This window comes from Microchirus variegatus (genome assembly GCF_963457635.1).
Source record: "Microchirus variegatus genome assembly, chromosome: 4".
Lineage (NCBI taxonomy): Eukaryota > Metazoa > Chordata > Actinopteri > Pleuronectiformes > Soleidae > Microchirus > Microchirus variegatus.
In genome coordinates, this window is record NC_139805.1 from 8,939,700 (window position 1) to 8,954,756 (window position 15,057).

At 40.5% G+C, this 15,057-nt stretch overlaps 1 protein-coding gene across 1 annotated transcript; it reads left to right on the forward strand.

The window, feature by feature from the left end:
• Positions 1 to 12,564, forward strand: mknk2b (MAPK interacting serine/threonine kinase 2b). The gene is made up of 14 exons (XM_083887669.1): positions 1 to 106; positions 672 to 894; positions 1,303 to 1,390; positions 1,492 to 1,593; positions 1,724 to 1,821; positions 4,270 to 4,349; positions 4,553 to 4,626; positions 4,760 to 4,864; positions 4,996 to 5,051; positions 5,265 to 5,360; positions 8,729 to 8,923; positions 9,028 to 9,192; positions 9,301 to 9,341; positions 9,425 to 12,564. Exons 2-14 carry the CDS (start codon positions 835 to 837, stop codon positions 9,696 to 9,698), a joined length of 1,434 nt encoding a protein of 477 aa, XP_083743795.1. The 5' UTR covers positions 1 to 106; positions 672 to 834; the 3' UTR covers positions 9,699 to 12,564.
• Positions 12,565 to 15,057: the final 2,493 nt, after the last annotated feature.

Consider the following 15,057-nt stretch of genomic DNA (forward strand, 5'->3'; position numbering starts at 1 on the left):
TCCACCCATTCACTATCAGGCGTGTCCCCCGCACTGTCCTCTGCGGCTGTCGGAGCAGTGGGTCAAACAACGACGCTAACACTGGAGCTATAAAACTAACTACGGGGTGAGTGACAAAGAAGAAATAAGTGACATGTTTATTTGTTTGTGTGTTTTATTCTGTAGTAGCACAGTGGAAATGTAACTGTAAGAATAAAAAATGGCATCACCCTTTATAACGCTACGTAAAAAAATACTTTTCTTTTTAATGTTACGTTAAATCTGTTGTGTTGGTGTGTGCACGCGACTCTGGTCTCGTGCACACAGTCTCTCACTGCGTTCATGTTAGCTGTTAGCCACCCTGCGGCTGCTGTTGTCTTCACTCGTCACCGAACGTGTGGTGGTTTTTCTAGTTCCTCGTCTTTCCTTTAACCCCAGTACCACGAAGAGTCTTTCTCTCTCTCTGTGTTTTATTGTCTTTTTATTCGTAAACATGTTTGCAGTTTTGTTAAAAGAAGGCGGCCATGTTTGCGTTTGTGACGAGCATTAGCCTCAGTGGTATTACGTGCCGTCTGTTATGTGTCCATTTTAACCTACATTCATTGTATGTTATATCCATTTGAAACTTCAGCTATTTTCCACTGGTCATTTGCGGGTTTTGACTGTGTGCTGCGTCGGTATTGTATCCGCAGGGCTCCCGTTTCAAGCTGACCACCCAGCGCAGTGTCACCACTTGCGACTCTCTGAAACGACTCGGTGTCTCGGAGACGTCCAAATTTATATCCCGACAAACCACCACCACTGCTGCCGCCGCACGCACACCCACCGAAAACAATCACTCTAAATCGAAGCAAAATGGTGCAAAATAAGATCACAGAAGTCACCGGAGTCACCGGATTCCACCGCTCCTTCAAGGTGAGGTTTTGTCTGGGGGATTTCCGTCGGCAGAGTGCATTTGTCAGCATGTCACGTCTTCACCTCGCTATATATAAACATCATCTGCTGCTCTCACACATCTCACGACCGACACACGAACCATGTGCCTCACTGGCACTTTCACACTCACCCGTCACTTTGTTAGGTACACTGGACTTTTAAATTAGTGGGTGTATGTCCAGTTAGAAGAATGACTCGGAACAACGACACAACTGCATTAAATATGGCTTTTTCTCACGTGCATACGTTGTTAGATGTGTTGCATAAACATCTCTATTTGTGTTTTCAAAGTCTAGTTTCATGTTATGGTTGCAAGGTTTTCTAATCAGTTGAGTGCTTCACTAATAAGACTGCATACCTTATCAAATTAAATTGTTTTCCCCTCAGGGTCAAAATCCCTTTGAATCGGATGACTTCACTAAAAATGGATCCCATCTTATTGATTCATTTAATTTTGATTCCTCCCCAAGACACGGTGAGATAATTTGAGTTGTGCATATTGTCAGAACTGTTTTTTTTTTTTTTTTACTTTATTTTGTTTCGGTGCACTCATCATAAACACTACCGTTTTCACAGACATGCCCTCCAGCCAGCCAATTGACATCCCAGATGCCAAAAAGAGAAACAAGAAGAAGAAACGTTGCAGGGCAACTGACAGTTTCTCTGGAAGATTTGAGGGTAAAAGCTTTTTATTCCACTGTCATTAGGTTGCTATCAATACAAAATAAAACACCTGTAGCAACTGGCAATGCTCTTCTCCTTATGATTGAAGTAAGATTTTCTCAACATGTTAATCTCTCTTCCACAGATGTCTATCAATTACAAGAAGAGGTTCTAGGGGAGGGCGCTTATGCCAGAGTGCTAACTTGCATCAACCTCATCACCAACAAAGAATATGCGGTCAAGGTAGGACATTCATACACACTGAAAGTGCTGCATACTGTTTTAAACAAATATTCATACTGTATGAAGTCATGATTTCTGCAACTTGTTTCTCTCGGTGAGTGTTGTGTTGGTGTTGCCATATATTACTTGCTTGCTGTTGGTTTGATTATCATGGCTAGCATTCTGCATAGAGGCAATGCGTTTCTAGGACCTTGCTTGGAGCCAAGTATTCCGTAATGAAAGGCACATATACAAAGTGGAAGCCTGTGGCATTACGTGTTGAATAGGATGGGGGCTAGACTGGTGGATGTAGGTCCTTGTTTGCCACCTTAAGCTCATTCTTGAGACCTTATTGAGTAATTTTGTGGTCCTGGGGCAGAATGCATCTTTCTTCTAATTCAGGATTCACTCGTGGGTATCTGTAGGCTCTCATTTGTTTTGTGCTTTTCCCTTTTTTTCTGTGCACTGCAAGCAGGCACTTTTTGTTTTTATAACTAGTCAGCCAATCAGATGGCAGGGAGTGATGTACCCACCCCTTTTTTCTTCACTCCTCTTGCCTACAGAGGACGCTCATAGTGAGAACATAATGTACTGGCAACTGTTCCAAAACAAAACCCACAGAGAGGAAGGAGGGGGGTGCTGGGTGAGGGTTGTGACCCAGGTTGTTGACACTGCTTTGTTCTCCTGGCTTAGTGCAGTTCTCTTTTTCTTTTTCCTCTCCAAATGGGGTGTGGATATGAAGGTGCGTGTCTCAACTTGTGGAAACTTCCTTGTTTGCATTTTATAATGCTTATTTCATCATCAAAAGACATTGTGAAAGATCTTTTTCTGCTGATTTGAAGAAAAATGGAACTGCTTGTTTTCATTTTTAAAAGTTCTTGGCCTCTATCAACATTGGGACTCTGGGCTGAAACGATACTCTCGTCTAATTCATTAAATTCTATTTACTGATTCGATCTGCTGAAGTTTAAAACAAAGGGACACTTAACAGTTTGTTCCCCACTGAGCAAGTACCCATATCATAGCAATTAATATTTTAGAGAAATGGAGAAACCAATTATCAGATGTGATCATGGTCCACTGTTTATCCTGGAATGGTTTCTTTGATCCCAAAGGGTCTTTGTTGTTCAGGGGGAGGAGACATGGGGGTCTGACGCTATTGGAGGTCACTTGGGAGTTGGAGGGGTTAAGACTTCTGCTGCCAGATGTCCCGTCTCTACCCTCCCCCTCCAGGCAGGGAGAGTTGTATGTGTGGGCTCCTTGTGTTTTGATTGCAACATAATCATCGGCATCAAAGATGCACACAAGGACTGTGTGCTTGCCTGCCTATACGGTTCCTAAACAACTCATTCTTCAGAAGGGTATTCTTTCACAATTCTGGGTTTATGTTTGAACCTGCAGTGTGGCTAAGCATCTTGTTTTGCTTCCAGCTGCTGTGGTTCTGATATATGATTTGGATAAACCTTAAATGAAGCAGCTCTCTAATAACCATCTACCAACTTATGCTGACATGCACTTGTCAGCTGTGTTTTGTTGATTCTTAATTGGTACGTCATTATCTGGGCGTGTGCGAGGTTTGTGTTTTGATTGGGAGAATGTGAGCTGATTTGGAGCCGTTTGTGCTGCTGACTCAGACTGCAACAGTGTGCAGGCTTTGGCCTCTTGTCTGTGCATTAATCCTGGACACGCACACACTGCAACTCTGGCCCCACCAGGCCTCAATAGCAGCTGTAATCCACCTACCAGGAAGAAAAACATGCACAGCCTCCCAAGCTGACAATAACAACCATGGCTGGAAATTTCAGGCTTCACTGTCAGCAGTCTGTCTTTTCGGTCTCTTTTTGGCAGGACATTGCGCAGCTGGTGCCCCTTCAGTGGTTTATATCTTGGCTGCACAGTTATATTTGAAGATCATGTTTGTTATCGCAAACAGTCCTGATAAGCTCATGGTGTACTTATCACTCTTTAAGAGCAATTAAGATTTACATCTGGGTCACACACGGTGGCTAAATTTAGAGATGCTGTGTCTGTTCCATTCTGTTTTGTCCCTGCTTTGGCAGGCAGCACTGAAAGTAGGCTGGACTTTCTTTGCAATTGTGTCACTGGGTGCTGGGTGGGACAAATGTGGGCAAGCTGGAAAAATGCTGGTTTGGTCTGGAAGTTTAAACAGTTTTAGGGAATTTCATATGGAGCTTTTAATCTGGGTTATGACGCTAGCTCTACAGTAAACATGGCCACAGGCAGGATTTTGTGGTGCAATGTGAGGGGGTGGCCTTCACAAGTATAAGTGTATACTTCCTAAGTATACGCTCTCTCACTTGGGCTCAGTTTTTTTGTCAGCACTTGCAGCACTAACATCATTTCCTTCATCCTATGGATGTGGAAAAACACAAGAACTGCAGGCTCATTTGTTCAGTGGCCCAATTAAAAAAAAAAAAATTGCTCAGCTTTTCTTATGTTTTTTTCCAGATCATCGACAAAAGACCAGGTCACAGCCGTAGCCGTGTCTTCCGTGAGGTTGAAATGCTCTACCAGTGCCAGGGTCACAGGTAATGACATTCTGACATATCCAGCTAAATGTAATGCCACCCAATGAATATATAGTGATGGTTCTGCAGGTGGACTTAATTTGAGATGTATGTTAGTCAGTCATCATTCCTTTACCATAGCACAGAAATCACATGACATATTAAGTTGATGACTATTACAGAACATGCCTCTAACTTCTGACTCTTTTTTTTTTACTCTAAAGTAACATCCTAGAGCTGGTGGAGTTCTTTGAAGAGGAAGACAAATTCTACCTGGTGTTCGAGAAGCTCAGAGGAGGTTGGTGAACCATAGCTGCTGCAGGATGCCTACATGAGATTCCTTTGTTTATTTTTAGACTATAATGTATGTTCATTTGTGCTGTAGGTGTAAATGGTGCTGATGTGCTCAAATTTTCCATTTCCATTTTTAGGGTCAGTCTTGGCACAGATTCACAAGAGGCAGCACTTCAGTGAGCAGGAAGCTAGTGATGTTGTGCAGGACATTGCCAGCGCTCTAGATTTTCTGCATAACAAAGGTAATTCCACTTGTACATAATAGTAAACAAATAAGTCACTGTTAACGATTACCTAAGAAGCACAACAAATTACTTGCTTTTTGTATTATATATTGTATGAGAAAAGTGACAAATATTTTTTTTTTTTTTAGGAATGGCTCATAGAGACTTGAAGCCTGAAAACATTCTCTGTGAGAGTGCAATCAGGGTGAGTTTATTGCACCCATGTTTTTACTCAAATTGTTCAAAGGGCGACATATCTGCAGATAAGGTTTTGATAAGTGGCTCTAAGATTATAATATGAACTTTTGTAATGAAGGACAGTTGAGATATATGTTCCAAGAAGATATTCTACAAAATGTATACCAATTGAAAAATTGATATGCATTTGTATAATAATGAACTCTCATACCTTTACCAGATTTCCCCAGTCAAGATCTGTGACTTTGACTTGGGCAGTGGGATCAAGTTGAACAGTGACAGCTCACCCATCTCCACTCCTGAGCTCCTCACTCCTGTAAGTGCAGCTGCTTATCATGCTTATCTTGTTTGTTGTACAATATAAACAAAGAGGAGGGGAAATGCATGCCAGATATGTATAGCTAATCAAAGGTTGTAAATGATAATCTGTTACAATCTTTCACATTTCCCAACACAGAAAAGTTTTTCTTCCTACTAGTTGTGGATAAGATAGCTGTACTGCAATCTAAGTTATTTACTGTTGGGCTGTCCTCAGTGGTGTTGGCTGCAGGTCAGCTCGCTGATTAGTCGAGAGAAAATGCTGTTTTTGTTTTTCCAAGGTTTTCTGAAAAGAAGGAATGGATTTCTGCCTGAATGCCTCCCTATATTGTGCTGAATTATCAGCAACTCTTTAACATACCTTTTTAGTTCAATGCCCATGTCCTGTTGCTTATCAAATGCAAATATTTAAACCCATGGGTTTGTTTAGTTGTGAGTGTTTAACCCTCTGTGTATCCCCACAACACAGTGAATTCTCTGAACTTTACCCAGAAAAGTGGAATGTTTTCAAACTCTGAGAAATGGTTACATTTGAACTGGCAAGGTTTCTACTTGCGTCAACACATGGTGTCTGTTGGTTGTCTTTGTGCTGCATTGATGTTTCAGAGCAGGTGAAGGATTGTGATTTAGCGAGTGTGGTGGTATGGCGGGGTCGGGGGGTTTCCTACACAAGTAACTTCATCTTCGTCTGCTTCGGGCAGAGGAAATAGACAGAGTGCCCAACCCTTTACTATTTGAAGAAGAGATGGTTTTGAGGCCTCACGTGGCTAGTTTACGTGGATTTAAATGAAGGGCTATAAATATTTATGAGTGCGGTGACTGCTTGTTTTACTTTGTATTAAGGATGTTTTAAATACATATCCTATCCAAGGATTTTCTGTGGAAGAGTTGATCCCTGGAGACGGCGCACACTGTGATAGCCATGAAATGTAGCAAGGCTGCAGGGAACACATTTTGACACTCACAAGGCCGTGTCCTCTGATATGAAGAAGTTACTCTGAAACCAAAACACACACACACTCTTGCTCATTTCCATTTTCTCCTGTGGTATGAAGTAAAAAAACATCCACCCTCTGTTTAGTCTCCGCCCCATGGCCCCAACCACAGCCTGGGTTGGCTTGCACTTTCTTTATGTTCTTTATACAAAGGCTGTGCATATAGCTTGTTCTCGAAATTTTAGCCTCCCCCCACCCCCATACCTAGCAACTGAGATGTGATTGGACGAACAGAGGGAGGGGGAGGGTATTGGTTAACTGGTAGGGACAAATGCTCAGTCTGCTCATGCGCTGTGCTTTTTTGTCTTGCTCACAAGAACAATGTTATCACATTTTCATCTCACTATTGCCATTTTCACCCCCTCTTTTGTGCAAATTCCTACAGTAGTTGTTGCACAATATGTGGTGTTGCCTTTATTTCAACACCACTTCATTAGTACCTCATTATCAAAAAAAACCTGTCTGTTTACTGTGGCTGTGCCCTCTGGTGCAATATCAGGAATGCTGAAAAGAGAGGGACCTTTCTAGGAAAAGGCTAACTTAAGTTTTCTAAGGATACCACACAAGTGGCTGCCAGCCTGTGTCCTTGACATGACGTAAATCTGAATGTTCACATGTCATGCTCATGTGCAGCAATTGTAAACTGGTTGGAACTGTAACATGAACACTCCCCCGCAACCCTCATTCAGTTTTGTTGCAGGTGCAGCTTCACATATCCGGTCCACTTCTTGTAAGCCTATTCAGATAATCCTGTAGTTTACTTTACAAACAGCAAAGGTGTCTGTCGTCAGTATGGTCTGATTGGTCACATGGTTTCAGGAAAGCCCCAGGCTGCAGTTCCAAAGAATCCGGTGGTAACAGCTGAACAGTCTGTGGCTTAGCTTTGAGGATGTTGATGGAGGCTGATGCAAGTTTGCAGCAGCAGCACAGCAATAACAAATGTGAGGCAGAAGAAACACAGTTACCTATTCTCCCATTTTTCACTTATCTGTTGCATCTTCAGTTGGTCATGGACTTGTCTTTGATTCGATTTTCACCCTTTTATAGTAGTTTTGATTAAAATATAGGAGGAATAGAGTATAATTATGGGGGGTGGGACGGCTGTGTTTGGCCTCAATCCTGGGGGCTTGTCTGTAGAGGCAGCCACTCCAGACGTGATGTTGTTGGTGGATACATGGGGGATGGGGTGTCTTTCTCTCACAGAAGCAGCTTTGTCTGAGACGAGATTCCTGTGCAGCAAATTTCATTACATAAGGGTGGAGGAGGAATTGAGAGGCAGCTAGGATATGGTACTGGGGCACAATAGGTGCCTGATAAATTTAAACATGCACATCCACAGATGGGACAGAAGCGTTTGCCAGGATACACATTTTAAAAGGAAAATGCTAATGAGCTACACTTCTGAAAGTAACTAGTAGTTGTATGATGAAACAGACTTAAATATTAGCAGTTAGTTTTTTGGTTCCGCCTTCCTGAGAACAGTCACCTGATGTTAGGTGGTGACGTGCCTTATCAGCTGTTACGGAGGCGTGATCACAGCTGAAAGGCACGTCACCAACTAATATCAGGTGACTGTACTGAGGAAGGCGTAAAATGCACGCTGAACAAGTTAAAGGAAAACTTACTGTTGTGTAAAAAAAATAACCTAAAAACTCAGTTAAATCAGTAGGCATAATTAACTTTCACATCAACATATTATTAGTTGTCAATTAATCCTCTCTTTACATTGAACACGAGTATACAATTCTTGTAGTAGGGCAGCTTCAATATGTCTAATCAACAAACCTCTGTGTTTTGCTGAACTAGTGACCTGCTCTTTATTGTTGTTGCTTGGATATATAAAAACGGCTTTTCCAAGTTATGTAATTGGCAAGAACTCGCTGCAGGACAGCAAATCCTCTTTTCCCAGCTCAGTGTTTGGCCTAATTTCTTCCTCGGCAATAGCTACATAACAAGGCAGCGTCAGTGCTGAGCCCATCTTTGCCATCAGCCTGTTTAGCCTGGCTTGTGCACAGCTAGATGGTCAAAGCAGTGACTCACTGCTTCTTCTTCACTGCATTGACCTGCGTCACTTTAGCCAAGCTGTCCTTTACTGTGCAATTGCACACAATGTTTGTTTGTGTCCCAAACGCATGAAGAAAAGCTTTATAAGACATTTTAAATGAAATGGCAATGTATGTAAGCATGCGACTATCACATGGGCTGCCCCCAGCAAAAGTAGGCTGTAGGCTTTAACACTTGAAATCATGAGGCATCAGCTGAATTAAATGTGCACAGAAGCCCCTTTCTCTGCTGCAGTTTCTTTCCTCTGTCTGTTGTTGTTTTTTTAATATCTATTATTAACAAACTTGTTTTCTTTTCCTGTTTACAGTGTGGCTCAGCAGAGTACATGGCACCTGAGGTGGTTGAGGCCTTCAGTGAAGAGGCTACAATCTATGACAAGCGCTGTGACCTCTGGAGTCTTGGAGTCATCCTGTACATTATGCTGAGCGGCTACCCTCCGTTTGTTGGCCGTTGTGGTGGCAACTGTGGCTGGGAATCGGGTGAACCCTGTCACACCTGCCAGGTAAAAATCTGATGTACTTGCTTGGAAAAAAAAAAAAAACTTTTATGAACCTTGTCTTTTCTGGCCAGTGCAAGTAATGGTAAATGTTTATTGTCCATTCCCAGAACAATTTATTTGAAAGTATCCAGGAAGGAAAATACGAGTTTCCAAAGGAAGATTGGGCTCACATCTCCTCAAGTGCCAAAGACCTAATATCCAAACTTCTGGTTCGGGACGCCAAAAACCGCCTGAGTGCCAGCCAGGTGCTGCAGCATCCCTGGGTGCAGGGGGTAAGTCTAAAGCCACCAAGACATTTCTGCATATCATCGACTGTTTGTTTTTATTCGGAGTTTAAATGTTTTATTTCTAACAAATATTTCATTGTATTTCATTGTCAGGGTGCATCCGAAACTTTGCGAACATCGAAATTGCATCAAAGGTGAGAGGACATTCAAGTTACAGTTTGATAACATTCTTACATATAAAATATTTAAGTATTGACATTCCGTTTTTGTCCAATAGAACCAGCAGTGCCAGGGATCTCACATTGTTTGCTGACAAGGCCATGGCCGTGAACAGGCAGCTGGCTGAACAGGATGACATGGAAGATCAGCAGCAGCAGGAAGAACCATTCGTCATTACTGCTGCTGGCTCTTCAATGCGCCTCTCTCCTCCTTCCAACTCCAAGCTCGCTCTGCGCAGGCAACGCAACAGCCAGCTCAAAGGAGGGCCCGTCTCTGCTGCAGAGCTCTGTCAGCTCTTGGCCCCTCTGGTCATTGTAGGAGACTGTGCCTGAACAGGTTCATCCCTGACCTCCATCCTTCCGTTATGATTGAAGTTCTGATCCAAGACTGCCCTGAACTGTCCCTCCCAGTTCTGGACACTCTCTCTGACTCTAGCTGGCCTTGATTCCTCTGCCGTTCAGGCTCTATGCCTCGCTGTAAATGGAGATGCTGCTTGCAGCACTTCATCTAAATGCCTTCTGCCCTTCTGCAGCACTTCTTGAAGCACATTAGCCCAGGGCCTGCATATAGCAAACACACAAATGTGCACGCCCGGGTTTGGGGGGTAGGCCAGTTTATGATTTGTGAGAGAGATAGAAGTATTTTTTTTCTAATTTATTTTTTTTCATACAACTCAGTTCAGAAGAAATCAAAACATGTATCTTGGAAACTAAGCTCAGACACCAAAGGACAACCTGTTGTGCTGCTCCCACGTTACAACTGGATCCACTGTGAATTAAGTTATCTGGAATGTTTTATTTGTATGTGTACGCATGAATGGCCCATATACAGATTCATACAAGCTTATGCAATGCCAAGAGGAAGGCTGTTCCTGCCTGGAAGGGATTCAGTATATGGGTATGGGAGTCAAAGCTGTTCATGAATGGTGTGGTCCATTATGTGGCTGGGGACTCTTCAAAGATCTTTTTTTTTTGTTCCCTCCTTCATTTATGACAAATTTGTCTCATCCGTAAAAAACAGTCACTCAGTGTAGTCACTGTGCACTTAATGCTCCCAAAGCAAAGAATTGTTTTCTGTACCAATATTGTGATAACTTACTGTTGCATTCATACAGTTTTGTTATAAGAATATGCCAAATTATCAGTGGTCACACGTTCAATGTTAACGACGTAATTGGATAGGACTTGTTAGCATTGACTATTTTTACGTATGGCTGCTTTAACAAAGAAAACTTCCTGGCTTGCTCTGAAATACACCTGGCATGTTGGTACAGGCTAGTCATACAGAATCCTAAATGGCTAAACAAGTGAAACTTGGCAATGTACTTTCTTTTTAAAGAATTTATGTCCCTTTGCCACAAGGATTAACTTGTATATTTTTTTTCCTTCACTTTTCTCTTGTTTTTTGTAATATTTTTCTACAAATCTAATTATGCGTTAGATTAAATCATACATTTTGTCAGTAAAGGTTAGAGCTCCTATGAAGGGGTTGAAAAGCACATTTTGGCTGTTGTGATGGTGTCTTTTTTCTTCTTTTTTTTATCAAATGCATCACCTATACTTTCTCTTTTTTTCCCCCCATAGGTTCAACATTGTCTAATTTCTAATGAGACAATGAGATGCACCCATTTCAAATTAATGACAAAATAAGAGTGAATTTTTTTTCAAAAAGAAAAAAAAAATCAAAAAAACGGAAAAACATTCCATATAAAGAAAAATGACAAAAAAGTCTTCCAAAGTTGTAGCTGTATTAAGTTTACTTAATTTTTTTCATGTTTGAAAACTCCATGTTAATGTGCCACACTGTTTTGTTTTTGTTCTCCTCTCCTTTTGTATGGCTGTTGATAAGCTTCTATTTTCTATATGGTGATTTTCATGCAGGTGCTGTTCAGTTAAGTTGAAACACCAGTTGTTTAGTTTTTTTTTTTTTTTTTAAAGTTCAGAGTATGTGGTGTGGAAGGTGAGAAGATGGAAAGTGTTTGTTTATTTGACCTGGAGCGTTCATGCCCAGTGAAGGCAAGTTTTTAAGTTCTTTTTGTAAGGAGTTGGCAATCTTTTTTTTTTTGTTGTTGTTGTTCAGATTAAGTTGATGCTCATTCTGAAACTGACAGGTAAATGGACTGGTGATGAGGTGGTTTCACAACACTGTAGCCATTTCACAAAAGAGGGTTCAAGTCATGACATTGAATACATGATCCATCACCTACCAGTGAAAAGTGGGGGGACTTCTGATTGTCCATGTTCTGCTGCCAGCACTGCAACAACGGTACTCTGGAAATGGTGTCAAAGGACCCATTTATGCTGATAATAGGACACTGTAATAGTTCTAAAAATACCTTTCTACAGATTCATCGTTATGGGGTTTTATGTCTTATAATAAGACTTACTTGAATTTGTGTATGCAGCTGTTTCTTCTCCATTTGGGAAACTACTTTGCTATCGGTAATCTCAAAACCTTAAGCTAATGATCAAGGCAATCTTTGGGTTTTAAAATACCTGTACACTTCAGTATTCTGCCTTTTTCTCCCTTTTGAGCATCAGACAAGTATGTCCTTACTTTTTGATAGGGCTGGATACTCAGAAAAAAAACTAAACTGCGCACACACATTGACCATACTCTCTAATATCCTCAATGATATTTAAGAGCCTTTTTGGTCATGACCATTTCTACTTCTTTGTCGAATGGCAGTCGCCATTTGGACTGCCTTTTACTGGTGATAATGGGACAAAATGATATCCTAAAGCCTCACAACTTTTGTATTGTATGTCATTTTGATGAAGTGTTAAAATTCAGTCATTCATTCAAATGGACAGTTCACCACAAACCTCCCCAAAAATTGAATGTAGCCCAAAGGCAAAAGTATTTACAGTCCAGTAACACTGATGAAATGTTTTCCCAAGTGTTTTTCATGGACCTGCTCTTTTTTTTTCAAATCTAAAATAAGACCTCCAGCTTTTTGAGAATTGACACCTGATTTAACTCGAATCGCCCTAAACCAATTGTCTCCATTGGGAAGAATCGGAAATAAATTCATCTTTTAAGTACAAAAAAATATTTTTGATTTAAAATAAGCACTTTACTGTACCATGTGAATGATTGCAGTTCACTCAAGGCAACATTTATGACAGATGCTACAGATTTTTGTATTGTTTTTCTAAAAAAAAAAAAAAAAATGCAATAAAAATGTTTCAAACTCAACGTCGTCCGTCTGATTTCTGCAATGTTTTGGCTTTTAGAATGAAACCACAGAAGGCTGAAAACAACAGTGCCTCCTGTATCACTAGTTGGATATTAACTGGCCATCTTATCACTTTTACAAGGCTGAGGCCGCTTCATCTGAGTCATTGCTGTAAATCACTCTATCAGCAATGCTCTCCCACATATCTGAACTGTTGTCACACTTGTCCATGGTAAGCATGAGCTCAGTTGTCTCCTCACACTCCCTGAAATGTGACAGCAGCTACACCTCTCACGACTGTGACTGTGACTGACTGACTGTGGGAGGCGCAGCAGACATCAAGATGAGACTGATGCAACCTGCTGCAAGAGCTGCAGCTCCTGTGTGTCGACTCATGGTCTCACTGGAGATAGAAAAAGACTTCTGCTGAATTAACAAATTGCCCGTGTGTTATTTCAACATGTAGACTCAACTGTGTAGGATTTGTCATCCTCTGGTTTAAACTAGCTGAGCAAGCTGAAAATACAACTGGAGGATTTTTTTTTTACTGATATTAAAACTCCAGAGGTTAAAGCAATCTGTTTATTTTTACTATGCTTGATGTTATATTTAGTCATTACATATGACATGGATACATAAATGAATTGATTTTATCTTATGTGTAGTCTACACTGTATATTTTAAGTATATTCTGACATATAAAATATAGTGTGATATCATTTATCACCCATTACTAACTTTTGTATTTGTAATTCCTCTATTAATCCACTACAATTTTCCCAGACACAACATTTAACAGATTTTCCTTTATTGCTTAACTTACAGCAAAAGTCACATAAGGTGGACATTAAATGATGCAACAGCAACCTGTTTCCAGCACAACATCAGATCACCGAGCAAGTTCACAGGCGTTCGTTTCCCTCTGGTGGAGAGTTTTCACAATTGCATGTTTAGTAAAATAAAAATGCGTCTTCCTGTTAGTTAGTACGATAAATGACTTGATACAAGTACGGTAAATAAGAAAATGTTTTAATTTGAATGTGATGATATCAAACGTAATATAAGATGGGGACAGACTGCCCTTGTTTGAGCCACAGCCAGATCATGGGATGTTATATCATGAGACTTCTGAACAGTGTTTAAAATTAATCCTGTCTGTCAACTGAATCAAAATAAATCTCAATTCCTGCTGATCTGTTTAGACTGTATTTTAACGGTTATCTATGACTTTCCTTCATGTCAGTTAAGAACTTAATCACGTTTGTACTTACAAAGTAATTTGACTGGATATGTAGAAGAACATTGATGCATCTATAGGCAAAATTAATGTTGTTAAATAACTGTTAAATAAATACAAACTGCACAGTACAGCCTCTGTCAAATATAAATGGAATGAACATCAACTCTTAGATTTGTCTGTGGTTCTCTGGCCCCAACAGCTGAAGGCAATGATGATGATGAAGGACTGATTGCACCAGGTGTGTGTGTGTGTGTGTGTGTCAGTGTGTGTGTGTGTGTGTGTGTGTGTGTGTGCGCGCGTGCGTGTGTGCGTGCACAAAAAGCCAGAGCAGAACAACAGAGCAGGTTAAGAAGCCAACTACAGGTAGGTATCATGAAGCATTTGTAAAGTGTGTTTAAGTTCTTTTGTGAAGTCAGAATAATGATGGTCATTGATTACATTCAGTACCTGTGATGTAGTCAGACTGTATTTTAGTAAAGGTTCTTTAATGAACTTTACAAGCTCTTTATACCTGGAGAAAACATGTTTAAAGTTTAAAACTAGGTATTTTCTACAGCCTGTAAAATGTAACACAGAGTTTTGCATGTGTTGAAAACATGTCTTGAATAGTTTTACCAGTTTAGCCTTAGGTGGATGTTTAGGAAAATGACATTTCTTTTGGCGCCTATAGGTCTCGTTGGCAGTTTGAGCAGGAGAAGCACAGGTGTTTGTGATATCAGAGTTAGCACAGTGAGTCAGCATGAATCCTGAAATAAGTTGTTGGCACAGCAGCCATTTTGAGTTTCATTTAGCTTCAGTTTCAGGGTGCATGTTGGTTCACTGTCCTGACATGCATGAAGTGAACAGAGCCATTGTTAACGTTACCACTATCAGAGGTGGAAAGTAACGAAATACATTTACTCAAGTTACTGTATTGAATACTTTTTGTTTGTATTTTGTATTTTTTAAGTACAATTTCAAATCAGGATTTTGTATTTTACTTGAGTACGTAATGTACTTGGTTACAATCCTATCCGTTACTGAGTAAAAATAAAAAGGACGTAATATCCTGTGTAGTTTTGGATTTCTGACCCTTGTCATATTTCTACTACCCTCACACCCCACGCAAAGTAACGAAGTAACTTTTACTTAAAGTACATTTCAAATTAACTACTTTTTACTTCTACTTGAGTACATTTTTAGATGACTACTTTTACTTCCACTTGAGTAATTTTTCATCAAAGTATTGGTACTTTTACTTGAGTACAATATTTTAGTACTTTTTCCACCTCTT